General features: G+C 40.7%; 1 protein-coding gene and 1 long non-coding RNA gene across 3 annotated transcripts; one reads left to right on the forward strand and one right to left on the reverse strand.

Moving 5' to 3' along the window:
* Nucleotides 1-17894, reverse strand: DAD1 (defender against cell death 1). 2 transcript variants are annotated; one of them, XM_033109364.1, is made up of 3 exons: nt 17598-17894; nt 8744-8922; nt 1-244 (listed from the first exon to the last, which is right to left on the reverse strand). In XM_033109364.1, exons 1-2 carry the CDS (start codon nt 17806-17808, stop codon nt 8792-8794), a joined length of 342 nt encoding a protein of 113 aa, XP_032965255.1. In that variant the 5' UTR covers nt 17809-17894; the 3' UTR covers nt 1-244; nt 8744-8791. The 2 variants fall into 2 exon arrangements, with proteins under 2 accessions (XP_032965255.1, XP_032965254.1); XM_033109363.1 differs by having other exon boundaries at nt 8748-8922; nt 17598-17893.
* A 276-nt stretch (nt 17895-18170) lies between these two features.
* LOC117023501 (uncharacterized) lies at nt 18171-21655 on the forward strand. Its single transcript, XR_004423216.1, has 3 exons — nt 18171-18416; nt 18919-19027; nt 19138-21655. It is a non-coding gene; the product is annotated as an uncharacterized LOC117023501 (long non-coding RNA).
* Nucleotides 21656-23376: the final 1721 nt, after the last annotated feature.

A 23376-nucleotide genomic window follows, 5' to 3' on the forward strand; every position in this document is an offset into this window, starting at 1 on the left:
CATAGAAAGGAGTGCAATGGAGTTTAATTTAGAAGGCAAAAAGGTTACACTTAATGGAGGGAGAGGTCTGTTCATAAATGCTCATTACAAAGTTGTTCTGACACAGAAGCAAAGGGAACGTCTCTGGCTCTCCACCAAGCACACCAAATCAGAGATATCAGAAAGTATAAATCTGAAGAAAATCCATGTGTCCAACAAGCTGCCATGTCAAGAGCTCTTCTCCAGGGGAAATCAAAAAGTGAACCTAAAAGAAAGAAGTAGAAAGGTAAAAGAAAATATCCAAGCTTTTTAGAAACATCTTATGATACTACAGACAGGGCCCCCAATCCTTTCATTTAAATTCTAAACCCACAAAGACATAGACTTTTATGGGGTTCCCAAATCCTGGGCTGTATTTAAGCTAGGCTAGAACCAGAATACAGCAAAATTTTTCAGAGGGATTATTTTTAGAGGCACCCATAAAAATTAAACGCTCAAATCTGAATTCCCAGCACACCAAGGCAAAGCTGACTAGGAATTGGTAGACATGGGCTCTAACTACAGTTCTGCAATTAATTAATTACGTCTTTACATACGTCTGTCTGACCTCTCCGGCCCACAAACTATTTAAGGTGAAGAGATTGCAATTTAGCAGAAAGAGTTGTTCTGGACCTAGAAAGCTTATAAAGCACTAGATTCCAATTTGGAGGAGGATGGAGGAAGGAAGGATTCAAGGGAGAAAGAGAAAACTTCCCAATCTCAGGTTTAACAAAGGAAATACAAAAGAAATCATTTCGTTTTCATTTCAAGATAAGGTTCTTTTTGGCAAGAAGGCGGAGAATAACTCCAAGAGAAGTGTCCACACTGCTGCTAGCGTCAGATGCGATTGGGATCTGGGCGCTGAGGTGGCGCCCTGCCTTGCAAACACAGGCTTCCTTTCTAGTGCTTTCAGCAGAGCTGTGCTCCTATACCAGTGCAGTAGGACAATGACCCCTGCGCCCCAGGGCCTCCAAAGTCTCTAGCCAGAAGCAGTCCATTTTCCTGCAGTGAGCCATAAAAATCCTGTAATCTTCTGTGTGTGTCATAATTTGAAGAATTGGGAGACACCACCTTTCAGAAGAGCTAGGTGACCCCAGTAGGTAAAAGGGCACCACCTTATTTTGTCTGTTGGTTCTGACCTGGAGATTCCAGCAGCAGAGCTTAAAGGAAAGATCTTAGACTTATAGCCAGAGTGCTTTTATTTCACTAACAATGGTATCTAGAGATGCTACATAATTGCAGAACATTCCTACATCTGATGGCATTGGCAGCAATGTGTAAAGAGCAAAAACAGGAAACAAAAAGTGCTCACAGGGCCAAACAAGAACAAACAGACCTACTAAAACTCACCTTTTCACTCCATCAAATTTTTTAAAGCAACAGACTATGAATTAATATAACGCATCAGCTCCAATAGCCAACGTGGGAGAGGACTAGAGCATAGGGCCATTTCAGTAAAGAGTCATGAACATTTAGAATTATAAGAGAAATCCTAGTTTCGTACAAAAGTCTAGTTTAGACATTTTATGATATTAAAATATTTAAATTAAAAGACATTGGGGCTGGTCCATCTAGAAGGCAAAAATGACTCGTAAATCTCTTTGATAATGATTTTCAGAAAATTCCATTTACAAAGTTCTGCTCCCTTCTATTAAGGCAAAAATATATTTACCAGACAGTATTCTAAAAGCAGAGGTTTTAGGATACTTTGAAATGCTAGCGCAATAAAATTAGATTACTCAACAGCTCAGAAGAATGGTTTCCACTACCTCCAACCAAGGATAAAGGTTTCAGGAAACTAATAAAATTTCTTCCCAATATCAAGACATGCAAAATGGAAGACACCTGAGAAAAGTTAGCATGACTTCTTCAGTCTATTTCAATCATGCAGAAAAGATAGTAGCACCATTTGATCAGTCTTTCTAATCATCTTAAAAGAAAGCAAGGCACAACACAAAGAACTGTTAAAAATAATTATTCTCTGTTAGATACAAAAGGTAATGCCAGACAGGGTCACGTCTATTTGGAATCTGTATTCTTCTCCAGCACCATTTCTATTCAGACACTAGCACTGAGCAGATATGCTCAAATACTGATTTTCCTTCAATTCCATCTCCTCCTGGATCCTGCTCACCCAATTAAAACTGAAATTAGAGAAAATGTGAATCAAAGACCATTCTGCAGAAATTCAAGATTCAGAGCTCAATTTCAATCACAATTTCAGAAGGCACAGATGGTATATTTCTAAAAACGAAAGGAGCTTTAGAGATCAGCTAATCGAATCCTCTCGTTTTATAGATGAGGAAACTAACCTGGGAGTTTGACAGATTTGTCCAGAATTGTTCTGTCCAACACCATGGCTATTTAGCCATGGGTGACTATTTAAACTTAGTTAAAATGAAATAAAATTAAAAATTCAGTTCCTCAGTCACTTGGCCACATTGCAAATGTTCAACCACATGTGGCTGGTGGCTACCGTACCCGGAAATGCAGACTTAGGACATTTCCACATTGCAGAAAGTTCTATTGGAAGTGCTGGTCCAGGGTTACCCTCTCTGGATAAAGTCACTTCTCTTGCATTTCTTCTGAGTCATATTAAAAGATGACCAACTTTGCTGAAACATTTTAGATAGCCTCACTTCCTCCTTTCTTCTCAATGTCTATGTTTTTCCCATTTAAAAAATGAGAAGTTAAATATTTTTTACAAAAGCCTTCTAACAAGATGTATATATTCATCATCCAAAAGTCTGTGAATATAATACAGAAGGAAAACAAATTTTGGGAGTCGAAATGTCTGTTATTAATTTCCCACGAAGTCACTTACGAGCTCCAGGGCCTAGACAAGTTAACTTAAATTTCACCAGTTTAATTACCTGATGTACAAAACGGGAAGAGTGCTATCTGCCTACCCCATCACAGGATGGGCCGTGAGGATCACATGGCTTAGTGTGTGGACAGTGTATGTGGAATGTATGTGAGTCCCCCAAGCCTGGTGATAACTGTAAGAAATCTTACAAATGTCTGATTTTACAAAAGGTCTTGTATAAATATTGTGCATTTTGTTACTCACACTTGAACTTTCCACCTCCTGTGAATGGATGATGGAAATCTGGTAATATGGATAAAAAACAAAATTTGAAGAAAAAATAAAAAGAAAGCCCAACGGAGAATCGACACAAACAGCCCAATCCTCAAACACACGGGGAACTATCCTGAATTCTAATCAGAGATTTTAACAGCTCCAAGAGACTGATGCATATCCAGACCAATCCCTTACTGTGCGGACAGGGAAACTGGGGCTCAGGGACGAGCTTATGTGTCCATTCCACCCACTCCACAAAAGAGCAAAGTCCACAACGCAGGTCTTCCGACTTCTTGTCTCATGTTTGTGCCCGCCCCACAGTCGCTCGTATGACTTTCCCCTTGGCTTCTTTCTTCCACAGTACTTTCCACATGTTTTAGCATCCACATAACCATTGATGTAACTTATATAGCATTTTCTTGCAGATGAAAATGAGTCATTCATCATACACTCATTCAACAAACATGCACTGAGACTGTTAGCTTGTGCTAAGCCCTGAGGTCCCCAGCCTCAGTGAGAGAGACAGGGAAGTGAATGGATAGTTTCATAACAATATGGTAAGTGCAGCGTTAGAGGCAGGCACAGCAGACCCCCGAGAGCCCCAGCAGAGACTCCAATGCAACCTGGGGGCACGGATGATCTGGAGCAGGAATCATCAAGCTGCAAGGATGGAGAAAATCAGGCAGGGAGTTAGGGCAGCCATGAACTTCATAAACACAAATCTACTTGATATTCTTTCTCTCGTGCTCGCACGCTCGCTCTCTCTGGCTTTAGATGGACAAAATACAAAATAGAGCTCAATCACCAATTAGAGAGTGATCAATTAGTGGTTTTAGTAAATAAAATAAGCAGAGTCAAGGTTTTAAGAATAGGTAAAGAATTAATCTCACCCTCTGAGGAAAAAGGAGGTTGAAAAAAGATGATGCTGTGCTTAGCTCAAAACATGTTCCACAAATTCAGAATAGTCCCTTTTCTGAGAACTTATTTGGTGGCTGAATCTAATTCCCTTTAAGGTGAGATGTCGAAGAGAAAATGAAATAAAAAATAAACAGTTTCCCAACAAGAAAAACTAAAGATTATTGCCAGTGGGAGGTCATATTGAGAGCAAATACAGGTCTAGAACAAACCAAAAGGGAGCTCCTGAACTGACAAGATAAGCAAAGGAAATCAACCCTCCCTGCACACCATCTTCCTATGAAACAAAAGCCTTGGGCCACTTAAAGGCTCCATGCCCCTTGTGCCTGACTCCACACTGCCCACTTCTGGCCAGAATATAGAGCAACCCCCCACCCAACATCTATGTCCACTTGGACCTCTGCTGCCCTCCTGTGACTGGAAAAAAACTAGGTTTTATCACAAAGATATCAGGGGTTCTTCCCCCAAACTCATCTTCTCCTGTGCTTTGTAGTACATTCTCTCAACATATGAAATGTACAGTCCACTAGGTGGCAGTAGAGCCTAAAGAATACTATTTAGAGTCCCTTCCTGAGATAATTCTCCAGATTACTACACTTCACTGATGAATTTGGAAAAGCCAACAGTAATTGCGTATTTGTAAATAGCACTGCTTGTCAGTTATGTTCTACCCAGCCCTGTAGCTCCCTTGCTCCAGCCAGGATTAAACACTATGAATTTTTATAAAGACCTCTGAGAGAATGGCCTCCATTATAAAAACAAAACCACTAACAAGGTTTTAACACAAGCATTAGCCAAACAATCTCCACCAGGCTGAGCACACTTCCAAGGTCAGGTTCGTCCCTTTGTGCCCATTTCAATTTACCCTCTGATCCAAGTCCAGGAACTTTCCTTCCCAAACTGTAACCCAATGTAGTTATGTCCCTCTTTTCTTCATTTCCCTTCAGAACACTTGAGATAGACTTTTTTTTAAAGAACTGCACAGAGAGACATGGAAAAACAAAACAGGATATAAGTACAGAAAGTATGTAAATTTTTAAACATTCAAATCTATTGAGCTTGTGTCACACATTCATTCAGAAAAGATTTACTGCCACATAAGCACCAAACACTGACCATCATTTTAGGTGTGCATACATTCTCCCAACTCAGAAGCTTAGTAGAAGAATTTTTCACTTTCGTATTTTCATTTTTATGATAATCTAAAAAATATTGAGTGTGTCCTTGACCTCTGTGATCGCCATCTTTAACCAGTGCTGCCAACTGAGCAGCTTTTACCACAGGGTTTCTCTCACTGCCATCTTTGGACATGTTTTCAGGAGACCAAAGTTTAAAGTTTGGAAAAGGTTGTGTTTAATAGATCCAGGTCTTACATCAGTCCTGGCTGAACAAAATTGCCATGAAGAAGTTCAAATCTCACAGCAGAGGGATGAAACTGGGACTGGAGAGGAATTTAAAGGGAACTTCAGCTGAATCTACAATGATTAATCTGTTCAAAATCCGTTAATTTCAGGTGGCGGACACATGGGTATCTATTATATTATTCTCTGTACTTTTCTGTATTTTTTCAAATGTCATAATAAAAGCAAAGAAAGTAATAAGGGGGAGAGGATGGTAATAAAATAACTGTGGTAACTTTTTAAAAACATTTCTTTAACTTTGCCAATTATCAAACACTTTATAGTAAACAACCTCAAGCAAAAATGGGATAGAAAATTTTTTTGATGTCAGACTGGATTATCAGTCTTATTAGTTGAAAGATTTCCAGCAAGGCTCTCTGAAACTCAGTTTCTCATCTATAAATGGAATTAACAAGCCAATCCTCATGTAATTTTGAAAATTAGACACAGAATAAGAAGCACTTAAAGACAGGCTCATGGTGAGTCCTGACTATCTGTTAACTTCCGTACTTCTCCTAGAATAAATTTATTTTTTTAACTTGATCCCATTTTCTTTTGATCTGCCTTTTTCAGAGCAGCTCCTGGTTTTAAATGTTGCTCCCAAATTCATGCAAAAGCAGTACACTACAGATGTTTATTCTTTTTATACCCAACTCTCAATGTACTTGGCAAGTATGGCCAATAGTCAATCAGTTTTGTCCTACCTTCTGAGTTGGTATAAATATTGACAGCTCACTTGGAATCTATTTTGAAAGCGTTGTGGCACACTGCACATGGAACTGAGTTAGAAGCACATAAAAAGGGCAAATAGATGTATGTTAAAAACTGAGAGCAGGACAGTGAAGTGTATATCACATGAAGGATCTTTATGAAAAACCCCTGGGCAGTCCCTCTATAAAATGATTTAACACTGCAATCTGGGATTGGAAGGTTTTGCTGTACGCTGGGCCCATAATTTCCAGCTGAACAGGGGGCCGTAGGTCGTTACAATAGTACGCAGTACAGTTTCTGCTGAGCTTGCTTTTTCTCTGTTTTCGTCATAATTTTGAAATACTAAGCTCTCTGCAGCAGAGGCCTCTTCCAATCACGACAGCCCTAGGAAATAATTCTCCATGATTTGGTATCTCTCTAAGCCCAGAGAACATCCTTGAAATGTTTGCGCTGTCCCTTTCTTAAGCATACACATGACTCATCTAGAAAAAATAACTAGCGTAAGGCAATCAGAAGACTTCTGACCTTTCCAGCAAAGTTACTATCAGAGAGCTCAAAAGTTACTCATGTTGTTTGCAGGTTTAAGGCCAATGTTGGTGGGTCGGCTTTCTAGCTGTACTCAATGAATTATCTATCATTGGTCAGACACCTCATCCGCTACCTGTTCCCAGATGGCACAGTGGCTCCCTTCTCTGGACTCCCACAGCACTTTGTTCACATGTAGTGTGGCTCTAACTACGCTAGAAATGGAAGGTTCCTACTAGAAGGTAATTTTACTTTAATTCTTATTTCCAGCAACAAGGCATTGACTGGCACATAGAAAGGGGGGAAGGGGAAGGACAACCCAAGTCCTGATCAGTTATCCAAAAAGTTAAACTGTATTAAAATAGTACATAAGAAATGGTTCCCAAACTTTTCCACTGAATAAACGATCTCTATCAACTTATTACCCCAAAAAGAAAACCTCACCTGAACTGATAGAACTGTTTTTGAGGCGATATCAATAATGAAAAGGCTCTATGTGATATTGTAAGTAACTAATTAATTCATGCCAGAAATTAAAGTACAGTCATTGTCACATTATTATATTCGCTTTGTATATGGTTGCTCTAACTCTTGTATTGGATTTCTGATCAGCAACAAAATGACAGATTTCCTGGCCGGCCTGGTGGCTCAGGCAGATGAAGCGCCGTGCTCCTAACGCCGAGGTCACCAGTTCGATTCCCACATGGGCCAGTGAGCTGTAACCTCCACAACTAAGATTGTGAACAACAGCTCTCCTTGGAGCTGGGCTGCCGTGAGCAGCCGGTGGCCAGTGTGAGTGGCCGGCAGCCATCGGGAGCCGCAAGCAGCCAGCGAGAGCTGCTGTGAGCAGACCACCCACGAACGGCGACTGACCCCCTCAGCCGGGGAGAACGCAAGGCTCATACTACCAGCCTGGGCCAGGGAGCTGTGTCCTACACAACTAGACTGAGAGACAACAGCTTGAACTGGGGGGGGGGGGGGGGGGACAGGAGGAGGGGGAAGGGAAAGAGGGAGGCAGAAGAAGGTTAAAAAAAAAGACAGATTTCCAAGTAGTGACAGAAAGAAGTTAATCCTGGGATATTCTTTCACCAAAAGGATAACATTGCTTAAGGTTCTCTTTTCTCTACCACCCAGTAACAGCAACACTGACTTTTGTAGTGAAAAGGCAAAATAAAAAAGAGTGCATTCATTCCTCAGTAAGCTGCATGGGACATTGCAAGAGCACTACTGGATGTGGCGCTATTGTACAACCACTTATGTGGCCAGGGAAGGCGATTAGATTGTTCCAGCCCTCTGTTTTCTTATATATGAAATAAGTACTGATATATAGTTTGGAAAGAACCCATGTACTTCTCAGAGCTTTCAGATTCTGCTTGGGAGGGAGGCAAATCACAAATGAAGGACAGTCCAAGTAAAGAGGGCTTTTCAACTTCTGTCAATGCAAACGACTCCAGCTCCACTGCTGCTTTATATACTGAGATTCTATGTAAGTTTGTTTAGAAAAAAAGAACTCTACGGCTGAAAAAGGAAAAATGGCAAATAAAACAAATGGCATCTCATCCTGTATTGTAAAGTGTTCTCCCAACCTAATCTAATTTCCCCATTTATTTCTACTTTAGCACACATATTAGCAAATGGCCAGTCATTCATGCAGCACATACTGGATGTCTAGCAGGTGTAAGCACTATCCTAGGACCACGGGGACAATGGCCTAGCATTTAAAGTCATCTAAGATCAAAATCAGAATAATTAGAGCACATCTAAAAGCAAAACTACAATTTTTGTCTCTTCCAAGATCTCAGTTATTTTACTGGAGTTATTGGTGCAGAAATTAATGTATTAGCTACAGGCAAACTCTCATTTTCTGTTATCTTAATGATTTGCAGAACAGTGAGACGAGAAGGCAATGACCGAAAGCAGCAGCACTGATGAATCATGATGATATTAATGCACACTTTGCAGACCGATGGAAAATTCTGCAAACATCTTATCAGCAATATGGGAACCTTGCCAACCATGAGCAAAACCAGCCCCATCCAATTTCCATTTCTAAAATCAACATGATGGTACAAAGGCTATGACCATAACTTACTTACATTCTTCTAGTCTCCCACTCCTCAATTAAGCAAATGGGAATGATTCAGCCAACGAAGTTCATGACCACGAGGTGCAGGATGGTGCTGGCAAAGAGAAAGTCAGCAAAGGCTCGCTCCGGGGAGATGCCTTGGAAATCTGCTTTGTTCTGTGGATTGATCTGTATTCTCAGACAAACTGTACAAGAAATAAAACACAAAAATGATTATCTAGAAGTATAAAACAAATCTGACTGCTAATGGACACTCACATACTCTATGACCCAACAATTCCATTCTAACAGAAACGATGCATAAAAGAATCAAAAGGCACGTACACGAATGACACCCATGACAGCCCCAAACTGGAAATAATCTAAATGTCTATCAATGGTGAAATCGATAAATTAAGACACATGCATAAAATAGAACACTAAACAGCAATGAAGAGGGTGAGGGTGGAATTAGAAGGTGGTAAAAAGGTACAAAGTTCCAGTTATAAGGTAAATAAGTACTAGGGATGTAATATACAGCATGATGGCTATAGCTAACACTGCTACACGATATACAGGAAAGTTGTTAAGCGAGTAAATCCTATGAGTTCTCATCACAAGGAGAAAATTTTTTTCCTTTCTTCTTTCTTTTCTTTTTATTGTACCTGTGTGAGAAGATGGCTGTTAGTTGAACCTATTTTGTTATGGTAATTATGTCACAATATCTGTAAAGCAAACCATCATGATACATGCCTTAAACTTACATTTATATAATGTCAGTTATTTCTCAATAAAACTGGGGGGTGAAAAAGAAAAAAAGAAAGGACTACACAACATGGATGAATTCCACAAATATATGTTAATTAACACAATCCAGACACAAAAAATACATGCTGTATGATTCCATCTATATAAAAACACCAATCTATGGCGAACAAGTCAGGATAGTGGTTTTTATCTTTCACAGGAGGAGGGATGACAGGTAAGGTGCAAAGTAGAGGCCTCTCGGGTGTTGGGAATGTTCTTACCTTGAGCTGATGCCTAGATGGGGGAATTGAGAAAACTCATCGAGTTGTAAACTTAAGTTTTGTGCTCTTAATTGTTAAAGAAAAATAATATAACCTCTCAAAGTTAGGCTAAAAACTAAAGGCTTACTCAGGAAAACATTATGTAAATATAACAAAAAAATCTTCAGAACTCTTATCTCCTGATTTAAGTTTATAATTATACTAAATTGGAATGTAGTTGAGGCAGTAACAAAGGAGCTGGGCTAAATGACAGAAAGTTATTAAACTGTAAATTATTTTCAACAGAATGTGTATTAATATTGAATAGGAGAGATTATGAACATCCATGAGGACCTCACAGTTGTAGAAAATCTTTGGTATCAAAGTTCTAGCAGCTGTTCGTCTCAAAAAAGGCAAGGGACATAAGTTATATTAACTTTGACAGAGAACTCTCTACTGCCCTTGAAGATTCCAATGTGATACATTAACTGCAATCACCATTTGACATGAAAAGGGAGCTCCAGGAAGACGCTCTTCTGAAGTATCTTTATGCCTGTGATAAATGATTACACTACCGAAGAAAACCCAAATTTGCTTCAGGCTAGCAACTATCCCTTCACTAAGCAAGAAAAGGTCAGAAAACTACCAGACTACTTCTCCAGAGCTCATCACCATGGCAACAGTTTTCATTATGCTTCAACATGTAAACACTGTAGAAGCACCACTGATCTTTTCAAGCACTTGCACCCTTCAAAATATGACGGACACTGACTAAAGCAAGGGCAACCAATTAAAATCCTGCTGGGGACAGGGTACAGATCGGTTCACGCGTTTGGGAGAGCAACTGGCAATATCTCTTAATATGTTAAATGTTTTTACCTTTTGACCAAGGAATTTATCTTAAAAAGGTATTCTAACAGCATGTTTGTAAAGCTGGAAAAAAGTGAACAGTCCAAATGTCATTAAAGGGATTATTTCAATAAATTGTACTACACACATGCCGTGAAATACCATGCAATTATTCACAAGAATGAGATAAACTCTCTATAGATTGACAGTAAAGATATTCACGATATATTAAGTGGGGGGAAAAAAAGGAAAAATGATTCCATTCCATATCTCTCTTAAAAAAATAAAAATAAAAAAATAAAAAATAAAAAAAATATATGTATGGAGAAATAGACACCAAACTATTAACAGTGGCTACTGGGGTGGAGGATGGAGTAGTGTTTCAGGAAATATGAGGGGACAAAAGAAAAGAGAAGCTTCCCCTGAAGGTAGATAAAAATTGATGTGTTATCATTATTATGATGACAGTAACCCAAGTTATTCCAATGACAACATAAGAATCACTGTTCCCCAGAGAAGAAAAGGACCCTGGGGGTCCTAAAGATCAACACCCCATTTGATGCATAAAATGCCCAAGAGGTGGTAGTGGTGCGCGTGCTGGCGGAGGCTGCATGAATCACCTGGGAATCTTTCCAAAGTATACTCACCATTCCTGAATCTGATAAGCCATCCCCAGGTGGAGAATCACAAACCTTCGAGTCTACCAAGCGGGATGTCATATCCCTCAGATGCACTGGGGTACACAAAAGGCAAAGAACACCTGTCAAAAGCTCCTCCACAAATAATCCTTCAGTCTCTCCCTGAGCACTTCCAAAGTTGGAAATTTACTACCTCTAGCGGCAGCCTGTTTCATTTCAGAAGTTCTAATTTAATCTATCTCCTCAAATGTTCACTCATTTAGCAAAATATTTACTGAGTGTCTACTGCGTGCCATGCATTGTCCTAGATATGGGTGTATGGCACCGAACAAGACAAAGAGCTGGCTCCTAAGGAACTTACATGCCAATGGAGAGATACATGTAATAAATAACAAATAAACAAAGAAATATGAGGTAGTGATATGTGCTGTGAAGAAAATAAAACAAGGTAATAAGAGAGTGGCTGAGAAGATATTTCTCATTTGGTGGTAACAGGTCTTTTTAAGACCAAAGTTTGAAAGATAGGAGCGAACCATGCAAAGATTTAGGGGCACAGCATTCCACATAACAAGAACAACCCTGACATGTTTTTGGTATAACAGGTCAGACTGACCAGATTGAAGTGATCACGGACAAGAGGGAAACCAGGACCGAGCCTGTAGGGCTTTGTAAGCTTCAGTGAAGAGTCTGGATGTAGTTCTAAGTGCAACGGAACATTTCAGAGTTTTCAGCAGATGAGTATAACAGTCTGATGTACATTTGCTAAGATTGCCAGACTGCAATGTGGAGAATAGTGTGCAGAGTTAAAAAAGCAGAGGAATCACATAGCAGAAGAGGTCAGGTAATGGTGGTAAAAACGGACAAAAGTGAAGAAATACAGGCTATATTTTGGAGAAGATGGGGACTGCTGATGAAATCAATGTAGGAGATAAGAGAAATCAAGGGATCAAGGAAACATCCTATATTTTGGCTTCAACCACTCAACCAATGTTGACACCATGTACTGACAGGTAAGGAGTGAGGTGGAGGAACAGCCTATCAGACATCAAGTGAAGATATCAAGTGGGCAACTGGATTTAATTTGGAATTCAGGGAACAGGTCAGAACTAAAAATATAAATGTGGTAGTTGTAGTTATATAGACATTATTTAAATTCACCTATGGAAAGAAATACAAAGAGAAGCGGTCAAAAACCACACCCTCAGACAGAGAATAACCTAGCACACACCTTATACAAACAGTAGGAAGGAGAAACCAACAAGGTGAAAAGGAACAACCAGGAAAGAGTAGTGTTATAAAAAAAAGAAAGTACTTCACACAGAAGGTAGCAGCCAACTACTATGTTAAACGCTAAATGCAGCTGAGCATTCAGGTAAAGTGAGGCAGATGGCCCCTAGATCTAGCAAGATGGCAAGAGTACCTAGTTTCACTTAGTGGTGAGGAAAGACCACCACCAAGAGTGTGTTAAGGAATAAATGGAAAGGGAGAAAGCAGAAACTGGAACTAGTCTGTTCTTTCAAGGAATTCTGTGATGATGGAGAAGAAAGAAATGGAACGGTATCTGAAGGGGTATCTGGGGTCAAATGAATTTTTTTTTAATTGCACATTTTAGACAATATTAGAGCATGTTTGTATGATGAAAGGATCCAGTAGACAGAGAGAAATTAATGATGCAGAATGAAAGGATGACTGCAGAAGCTGAGTCCCTGAGTGAGCAAGAGAAGACTGGTTCCTCTGCACAAGCGAAGGAGCTGGTTCTGACAGGAAAGGGACACATCATCCACCAGCATGGGAAGTAGGTCAAAGAGTAGGGGTGCAAGTGCAGGTAGGCTGCTGTGATTCCCTGGTGGGAGGATGAGAGGATTCCTGTCTATTTTTTTAGTAAAAAAAATAAAGCAAGATCATCAACTGAGTATAAGGGAACGGAGGAAATAAGAGTGAAGAGAGAAATTATGAAGCATATTTTGGAAAAGCAGACACACCTGGGAAGTGTGACAGGACCACTGGGCAGGGATGAGTGCCCATTTGTGTTCCGATTCTCACCGATACTTCTTATCACAGCACTATATCCGTATTTACGTGTCTGTATTTCCCACTAGATTATAAACTCTGTGAGACCCGAGACCAGGTGTGCTTCACAGTAGACTCCTCAGTACTAGGGCAGAGAACCTGGCACATAATCGCTCAGTATTCCTTAAATTATTATAGGCACGCTCAGAGTTTAACATACAGTGTTAAGCACTGAGGATGCAGAGATGGAAAGACAGCCCCTACACTCAAGGGGTTCACCTTCCAGAGGAAGACAGACATGCAAATACAGCACAATATCAAAGTGCCATGTCTCTCTCTCTCTCTCTCACACACACACACACACACACACAAATATACAGGCCGATGCTGGGAGAGTCAAGGAAGAGTTCCAAAGGGAAGGAGCACTTGAGCTGAGCTGTCTACGCAGTGAAGTAATTTCCCAGGCAGTCAAACACAGGTAAAATAGCTTGAGACTTCAAAGCACGTTTAGGGAATAACAAGTAACTCAATAATGCTGGAAGATAAAGGACAGGGGGCAAAGACAAAGAGATAAAGCTGGAGATATGAACAGGATCAAATCATGAAGTACCTGTGTACCTTGAAAAATTGTTTAACTTTTCTTTGGGAACCACAGATACATTTTAGGTGGAGAGTGGCACAATCAGATTTGCAAGCCACATCAAGCCTACAAAACATAGTGGAAGACAGACTGGAGAGGGACCAGAGGCTAGGTGATCAATAAGGAAGCTAACAGCGTCTTAGAGAGCCTGCGTCACTGAGGAGGAAGAAGTACCAATAGATATGAAAGAGATTTAGGGGACTCAAAGGCACAAGGCTGGCAAACTTCCGATCTCTTGGATAGCAGTTACGGGAGATACTGTAAGGGCCCATAAATGTGACGGGTCGGTAATTCCCAAAGAGATGCTGGACCCCAGTCCACAGCCCAACAGCTCCCAGAATACATTCTGGATGAGGCCTCTTTGCCTTTGAAATCAAACTGTTTTTGGATATGCAAACTAAGGGAAACAATTTTTTAATCCAAAACAGTTTTGGATTAAAACTATTTTTTAATCCCAAATTGTTTTATATACATTACAGAACAAAATAGACCAAAGTTGTGAAATGACTTAAAAAACTATTTCAAGATCAAAGATTTACTCTAAGGACAGTCTTAATCTTTTCCACTTATCCCTCCTACATAGCACTGTAAATGAGCAGAAAGGGAGATTTCAGATAGGTAAAAGAGGAAACCAGACAAGTTGCCAGCACTGGAACGAAAAAAGGACAGATGTCCTCTTCTAGCGGTATCTATCTAATCACAAAGTAAACAGTCAGCTGTTGAGGATTTTTGAAATCCATCTGGAAGAAGAAAAGTCTACCTCTGAGGTCCTTTTAAAGCCTAATATATTGTACACCATTGATCAATAAGAGAGAGAGAGAGAGAGAGAGAGAGAGAGAGAGAGAGAGAGAGAGAGAGAGAGAGAGAGATTGATTTCTCAATGGCAATTTTCTTGAAATTTTCTGGCTCCTTCTTGAAACTATGGGTAAGTCTCCCAAGCATGTGGGAATAGAAGAAAACAGATCATTTTCATAGGGCTCAAAAAACACCAGTCTTTTTAAAGATGTTACGGTAGCATTCTATGTTGGTTTAAAATGTACTGACGGATTTCCAAAGAGCATATGCTAAATACACACATGCAGAAGGAATGGAAGAGGACAGACTGCCAAAAAGAAATTAGGAAGCCAGACTAAAGAACTTCTCCCTCCAATTCATCCTACATACTAATGCCAATTTTTAGTCTCTCCCTTAGTCGAATTAAAAAAAAAAAAAATCCTTAGATGCTTTCCTATTACCTACAGTATAAAATTCAAATTTGTTGGCCTGGCTCAGTTGGTTGGAGCACGAGCTCTGAACAACGGGGTTCTAGTTCGATCCTCACATAGGCCAGTGAGCTGCACCCTCCACAACTAGATTGAAGACAATGAGCTGCCGCTGTGCTTCTGGAGGAGCCACCGGATGGCTCAGCTGGTTAGAGCACGAACTCTCAACTAGGTTGCCGGTTCAATTCTGGCATAGGATGGTGGGCTGCGCCCCCTGCAACTAAAGATTGAAAACAGCGACTGGACTTGGAGCTGAGCTGGGCCCTCCACAACTAGACTGAAGGACAACGAATGGGAGCTGATGGGCCCTGGAGAAACACACTGTTCCCCAATATTCCTCAATAAAATTTTAAAAAGTTGAAAAAAAAATTCATTGGCCTGGCACTTAAAGCTCTAGCCTGCAATCTCCTATAATTCTCTTTCTCAACCCTCTTTTCCAACAGGAAACACACCACAGGGAAGTTAGAAATTGCCAGCACCACAAATAGGTAGGTACAAGGCTTCCCTTCCCAACAATCAGAGCAAAGGATAAATTTCAAATACAAATCTCCCATTAAAACTAGCCCCCAGCTGAGGACCAGGATAACAAATGACAAAGGAAGTAGGCTTTTAGTAAGGTCTCAGATGCTGTTAAAGAAATGCAAATGATACCCTTCATGATAACTTATGAATTGTCAAGAATCCTTTTTTTCCCTGAAGGTACATTCCTGTCTCTGGCCCAATTACCTTTTGTCTAACAGCTTTGGAAACCCCGATTCCCCACACTGACTCCATTATTAAAGTGCCCTTTCACTAGGCACTCTTCAGTGACAAGCCATTGTCATTGGGGAGGACAGAAGGGAAACTGCCAGTTCTCCTTTAGCCACAACAGCCTCACACAGGACTTGGCGTAAGGAAAAATTATCTGCTCAAAAATCTGGTTTTATCACAATAATAATCTGCAATTCTAGTCCACACTCACTCTTCAGCAAATCTCCTGCTTCCAAGTAGCCTTGATGAGTCATTTTAACCCTACAAGCTTCTGAAGCCAGGGAGATTTCAGCATGGAGAAGTCTTTTTTTAAATCAGCTTTTAGGCCCTACCCTATACCTACTCTTTTCAGACCTGGAAGACAAAATCATCAAACAAAATTCACCAGAGATTCAAGATTCCTTCCCCTATCTGGCTAATAAAAAGTCTTCGTCATGAACAGTATCTGGGCGAATGGGAGGCAGAGTCTAAAGCAAAGAGGACAGTTTCTCTGGTGCATCTGATAATGGTACCATATCGACTCCTCAAGCCCAAAACGCTGCCACAGAGAAGGCAAAATTCAAAGATAATGAAATATCCGACCAACAGGATAACTGTAACTCCAGACAAGGCTAGTGCACAAGTCATTAGGTCCTTGGGCTTATTTTAAGTTCTGTGAAGGACAGAAGGCATGAGTCTGAACTAGCAATTTAAATGTGTAAAAAGCATTCTACAGATAACTTTAAGCTATAATGTAATCTCCACTGTAAATGAAGTCTCCAGCCAATTTTAATGCTATATTTTATCTGTGTCCCAACTAGAATGTAAACTTGAAGGACAGAAAACATATACTTGATATATCCCCAAAGCTTTTACTATAATACCTTGTTATTAGATTCAAAATACGATTGATGGCCTGACTTTTTTTCATGCTGGGAAAAAAAACAAAACGAATTCTGGCATGTTTTCAAAGTCATGGGGACACGATACTAGTAACTGGCAAGGTCCATGAGGTGGCCACCATAAACTGGACTGGCTAACACTCCCTGGGCCAAGTCTGGACTCAGTATTCATCGAATCCCTGTTGAGCTTAAGGTCAGATTTTTGGCAAAAATTTATGGGGATAGTCAGCTCTCATTAAATGTCAGTCTACAAGGCATTAATGCTGGAAATCAGAAAAAAATAATAAAGCTAAAATAGAACTATGTGAATAAAAACTGAGCTCAGGATAGTGAAATAACAGCTTCATCCACAAGAAATGAGTAGGAGCAGCTAAAAGCCAAAGTCAAGTGAAGGTTGATTCAACAAGCAAAGCTCCTATACTTGTATTTCTTACACTGTTCATTGAAACCTTTCACCAGAGGTTAAGATTAGGCCAAGGTGAGAGATGCTTCAGAGCTGGGTCTTCTATTTTAGAAGTCTACCAACCTAAAAAGGGTGTTCAAGCTAAGTGAAAGTCGGAATGGAGTTTTCCCCGGATCAGTAGGAAGTGAAGTGGACCACCAGGTTGAGCGGCAGCATAAAGGCAGTTATTTTACAGATTAAATTCCAGCTCACAGGCGGCTGTTTGGTATTTGACATGTGACAACCTTTCTGAGACTCAATTTCCCCATTCACAAAAAGAGGGCAATGCAGGCTCCTCTCGTAACTTCACGAGGCGGTGATCTGATACACAAAAATTGAGTGGGAACAAAAGCAACGCACCAAAGTAACACATTATTATTGCCATTACTTATGGAACCATACCCGCTAGGATGAAGCTCCCCACACAAGAGATGAAGCCCGAGAGGAAAGAGTTGAAGGGGAAGGTCCCCACGAGGAGACAATAACCGAACTGCAGCGCCCCGGTCAGCAGTATATACAGGAGGTACGCGTCCAGCAACTTCAGGCGCTGAGGAGTGGTGCTCAAGTACTCTTCTAAGAACCGCGAGATGACTGACACTACAGAGGCCGACATGACTACAAGCTGGGTACCCCGGCCTGCACTCCCCAAACTCCTAGCACACCCGACGGCCACACCGGATGTAGCGTTTGCACATGCGCACCGCTGTAACCCAGCTCCGCCCTCCCGGATTGGCCAATTTGCGCAGGCGTAGAGGCGGGTCAAAGTGCGAAACAACTAATGCGCAGACGCAAAATACATCTACAAAATGCGAACTACAACCAGTAATAGCTAATGCGCCTGCGCAATGATTCTGTCTCTGTGCTGGAGACGTGTTCTCTTTCTGTCCTATTTCCCCAGTCACGTTGGTGACGCCCACAGTTGCTCTGGCAACAAGATGCTGTGGGAGGAAGAGGGGGAGAGGTTTTAGAGCGGACCGCGCAGCTAACCGAGGGTTCCGGGTTTCTTTGGTCCACCGGTCCTCAAAGATTAACTGGATCTGCTTTGAGGCAATGCCAGGTGTTCCACAGGTTCAGTACCAGCTCGGCCCTGATTCTGTCAAGGGCTCTGACTGCATAAGCCTGTCCCAGATCGTTACAGCACGTCAAGTTCCCCAGCAGTGAGAACCACTGCGACCAATCACTGCGCAGACACAGTTTTGAAGTGATTATTGGAGGAGCAAGGTGCGGGGCGGAGATAAAGAGTGAGCTTGACCTCTACAGAGCCCTGAGCTGGATTCCAGATCTGGCCCTGCGAGTGCTTTCGAATAAACGTGGTAGAACCTAAGCCCATAGATACTCATTTATTCAGCAAACATTTATTGGGCCCCTCCTGGGGCCTGAAGTTATTTAAGTTGTAGGTACCCTCAGGGAAATCAGATACAGTCGTGAAACAGCCGGTGGTAGGGGAGAGCGAAAAATGAGGCGGGATTGGGGCGGGAGAAAAAGCAGTTGATTAACGTGCATAGAGTATATGATCAAGTTCAGCAGCCTTCTATTCCCAAGCTGGCATCTTGAACCTGGTGTAATATCCCAGGATGTCAGCGCTGAAAGGCCCGCAAGAACGTTGCCTGCTTCAACCCCTACCCACTCCAACTCATTTTGCAGGTGAAACTGAAGGTTTGAGGTTTTGTATTTTAGCAAGTGGGATTAATTATTTGTATGTAACGTTTTAACTTTTTTACAGAACAAGGTCTACTTTAAATCTGGCTTTCGCTGCCCTTTGAATTTCACATGAATTTGACCTTCCAGACCTAGTTCATCTCACCTTTCAGTTGCCAGTAGCACATAACCAGGTACTTTTTCAGCTTATTTACAACTTTGAGCTGTCCTAGCTACTCAAGCAAAATTCCTAAAACAAGTGAATGACAGCATTCCTTCATTTTTGTTTTTTATTTGTGTTTAGACTGGAAACTCTATCAGCATCAACAAATGTACTGATTATCTATCATTTGTGGACAAAGCCTTGCTTAGGTTCTACAAAGAAGAAAAATAATCCGTGTCCTCAGAAAGCTTTACAATCTATTTGAAGAAATATATTCATATTTACACCCACAGAGAGTTGCACTGCTACATGAACTTAAGTTCAGCTTAAACTCTGTGATGTTGCTGGGGGGGAGGGTAAGAGTGGATAACCAAGCCAGTTGCTATTTCAGTATAATATGGCCAGAAGCATCAGACTCTCAAACAAGTTGAACCTTTCTCCTTGCTTCCTCAGCAAGTAGGAGGGTAGTTTCCTCACCACTATTCAACTTTCAAACTGTAAAGGCTAGGCTGATGCATTTTAATCATTCTGGAGTGGGTTCTTGGGGACGGGGGGTCTGTTCCATCATCCAGGCTCCTTCCATCAATTTCTCCCTTAAGTTTTGTCTCCCTTTGATCCATGTCAACTGTCATCATTAGCGTTTCCACAGGAACTCGTGAGAAGCAGAAGAGATGAAAAACATCAAATTCACCTAAGAATGCATCCTTTTCTGAGACCTGCAAATTCAAACACCAATATAGTGAACTAAAGCTGTCCTAGACTACTTAACACAGCAAGAACAGGTCTTGTACTGTTTCCAGTTTGTGATTCTATAATCACTGAAACATTTTTTACTGATCTGTCAATAGGAAATTGCTAATACTAATGTTTCAATAGTTTAAATCAGAATATTAATATATGTAAAAATTAATGTCCAGAGTAGTGAATAAGAGTGCAGGCTCTAGGGCAAGACAATCGTGGATTTGAACCTTGATTCTGCTGGTAGTGATCTAATCCCGGACAAGTTAGTTAGTCTCACCTGACCTTTTCTATAAAATGGAAATAACAATGCCTGGTTCCTGGAATGTTTGGATCAATGTGATGATTAAATGAGATGTTAAGCATTAAGCATTTAGCATAGTATTTGAAACACAGTGAATGTTCAGTAAATATTTGCTGTCTGCTTCTCCTACTTCTCCGAATAATTAAAGTTGGCCAAACCACAAAGCCTCAATATTTTGGGCATGCAAAAGATCGTACTGGGAGAACTGCAAATCAGATGGCTCTCAAGAGGTAAATCAAATTCTAAGTTGAAGCTGAAGTCAGAGTAGACCTTACAAGTTTTATTAGTAAAACGCTGTTGGAGAGTGTTACAAACAGGACAACAGTCCCAAAATAGAGTCACTTATGTTAAGTCCCACATCACCAAACTGAGGCTTACCTTAATTACAGTTTTAGCTCTCCCAGAAATGGAATCTTAAACCAGTCCATCAGGAATTCCTTGATTGCATTAGTTAGATAATCTGCTTGAAGGACCCCTACCATCCCCTAAAGGAAAGTAAGCTTGTAATAAACAACACACTTTTTTTGCCTGGTATAAATTCCTTGTTCCCATTCCTTTCTGGCTATAAAAGTCTTACATTTTGTACAGCAACTCAGAGCTCCTTTCTGACTGCTTGACTGAATGCTGCCTGACTGGAATCAATTTTTGCTCAAATAAACTTAACAGTTTTAATATGCTTCAGTTTATCTTTTAACAAGAGGAAAAATTGTTTTCTCTCTACCCATCTTAGGTTTATTGGCCCTGTAAATTAGACTGACAAAAGACAATTTAACAAGAGAATAACAAACAGATTAACATGTGCATTGCACATACACCTGGGAGCGCTCAGTTATGAGTAACTCAAAGGGGTGGTTAGAATTTGCACTCGTATATCATCTTAATAAAAAAGCAATGAATTTTTAGAGAAGTAATAAGACAAAGAAAAAGGAATTTGAGTATGTAGGGCAGCAAATTATGGTAAAGTAAACATATGAGGAAACTAATGAAAAATAAGGGCTAGATAGTAAAGTTTATTAGGTAGATTCCTCTGGTGCCCTCTCCGGGCTAAGGATCTAGAGTTCTTCTGTCCTTACTGGTGGTAGGGGGGAGGGAGGGGACACCTTTACAAATTTATGTCCTGCTTTTAGGCACACAGAGGAGGGCAGAGAACTTTTCTCATATCCTGGTTCTTCTTAATTGCCTTCAGCTCAAAATAATCCTTATGCTAAAGTGTCATATTTTGGGCGGGCAAATTCTGCTACCATTCAACACCCAACATAAAACAATGGGAAAGTGGAGGGGCAAGAGAGTTCCCTTATAGGCAAAAGCCATGATTTTATACTGTGACTCTCTACAATAAGTAATGTCATTCTTTATCAAAAGAAACACAAATCCTCCAAAGAAAAGGACTCTTCTAAAGAAATTTCTGCATGGGAAAGAAGAGTCTCTTGTCTCTTTTCCAATTGTATTGTATTTTCACTGTGTTCTTCAAATCCCTCCTTTTGCTTCTATTATATGTAACAGCTCTGCCTTTTAAAATTTGGCCCTAATATGGCCACAACCCCCTTTCCTTATATGATATTTGTGATAGAATAAGAAATATATATTTGGGGGCGGCTGGATGGCTCAGTTGGTTGGAGCACGAGCTCTGAACAACAGGGTTGCTTGTTCAATTCCCACATGGACCAGTGTGCTGTACCCTCCACAACTACATTGAAGACAAGGAGCTGCTGCTGAGCTTCCAGAGGGGCAGCCAGATGGCTTAGTTGGTTAGAGCAGGAGTTCTCAACAACAAGGTTACTTGTTGGATGGTGGGCTGCGCCCCCTGCAACCAAAGATTGAAAACAGCGACTGGACTTGGAGCTGAGCTGCACCCTCCACAACTAGATTGAAGGACAATGACTTGGAGCTGATGGGCCCTGGAGAAACACATTGTCCCCCAATATTCCCCAATAAAAATTAAAAAAAAAGAAAAGAAATATATATTTGGTCTTCATCTCTGGTTCCTGGCACAGGAGTTCCTAAGTCTCTTGTAATTTCCTAAGATAAGAGCAATCTTTTGTTATAATATTTGATTTTGTCCTTAGTTCTGGGATTAGCTCCAGAGCAATAACAGTGAAAAGAACATCTTTTGTATTCATAACAAGCCCTTTTCACTGAAGGGATTCAGAACAGGCCTCCCAAAGATGTGCCACTTTGGCACGTGAATTGTTTTGAACTTAAGGCAATCAAGACCCGGTAGTTTCACGAGAAACTTTCACCTCTCTCTTAAGAATTTAAATTGGGGTCCTTGCCCATAATCAGAGTCACCACCAGAAATAACTTTTTATGACCCATGTATAGGGTAAACCTTTAATTACTGAATATCTGATCTTTTTATTCTTTTGAAAATGATCTTCCTCCTCTCTGAAGCCCCAAGGTACTTTGCCTCATCCTTAGCTCAGAATGCCAACTATAATTCATTTTCTCTTTCTGTCTCTGAACCTCTCATGTATGTGGAGTCTCTAATTCTCTCATGTATGTGGGGTTCACACATATGTACATATGTAATTAAATTTGGTTATTTTCTCATGTTAATCTGTCTCATGTCTATTTGATCATTAGACCAGCTGGAGGAACCTAAAAGGGTAGAGGAAAGTTTCTTCCTTTTCCGCACAACCACACTTGAGTTTATGTTAATAAGGTGACTTTTGGAAAACCCCTAAGGTTGGGGGCCGGTTGCCAGGGGAAACAACCGCGTGATTAGAGATTTGGAACTTTCCCTCCAACACCCTCCCACCCACGATCTCCAGATAGGGGAGAGGGAGTGGAAGTTGAGTTCAGTCACCAGTGGCCAATGATTTAATCAATCGTGCTTATGTAATGAAGCCTCCGTTAAAAAAATCCCTAATCAAAGAGGTTCAGAGAGATTACAGGTTACTGAATACTCTAGGTGTTGAAAGGGCTAGACACCTTTCATGGACGCTCTGTGCCCCTTCCTCCATACCTCGCCCTACCCATCTCTTCCATATGGCTTTTCCAGAGTTATATTCTTTTATGATAAATTAGCAATCTGGTAAGTAAATTGTTTTCCTTGGTTCTGTGAGCCATTCTAGAAAATTATTGAACCTGAGAAGGGAGTGGTGAGAACTTCCAATTTATAGTTAGTTGTCAGAAGCACAGGTGACAAACCTGGACTTGAGATTGGTGTCTGAAGTAGGGGTAGGGGACAGTCTTGTGGGACTGAGCCCGTAACCCATGGAGTCTGCACTAATTCAGGGCAGTTAGTGTCAGAATTGAGTTACACTGTAGGACAGTCAGTTGGTGTCCTCCAAGAATTGGAAAAATGCTTGGTGTAAAAGCACCCATACATTTGATGT

Source organism: Rhinolophus ferrumequinum, chromosome 6 (assembly GCF_004115265.2).
Source record: "Rhinolophus ferrumequinum isolate MPI-CBG mRhiFer1 chromosome 6, mRhiFer1_v1.p, whole genome shotgun sequence".
Lineage (NCBI taxonomy): Eukaryota > Metazoa > Chordata > Mammalia > Chiroptera > Rhinolophidae > Rhinolophus > Rhinolophus ferrumequinum.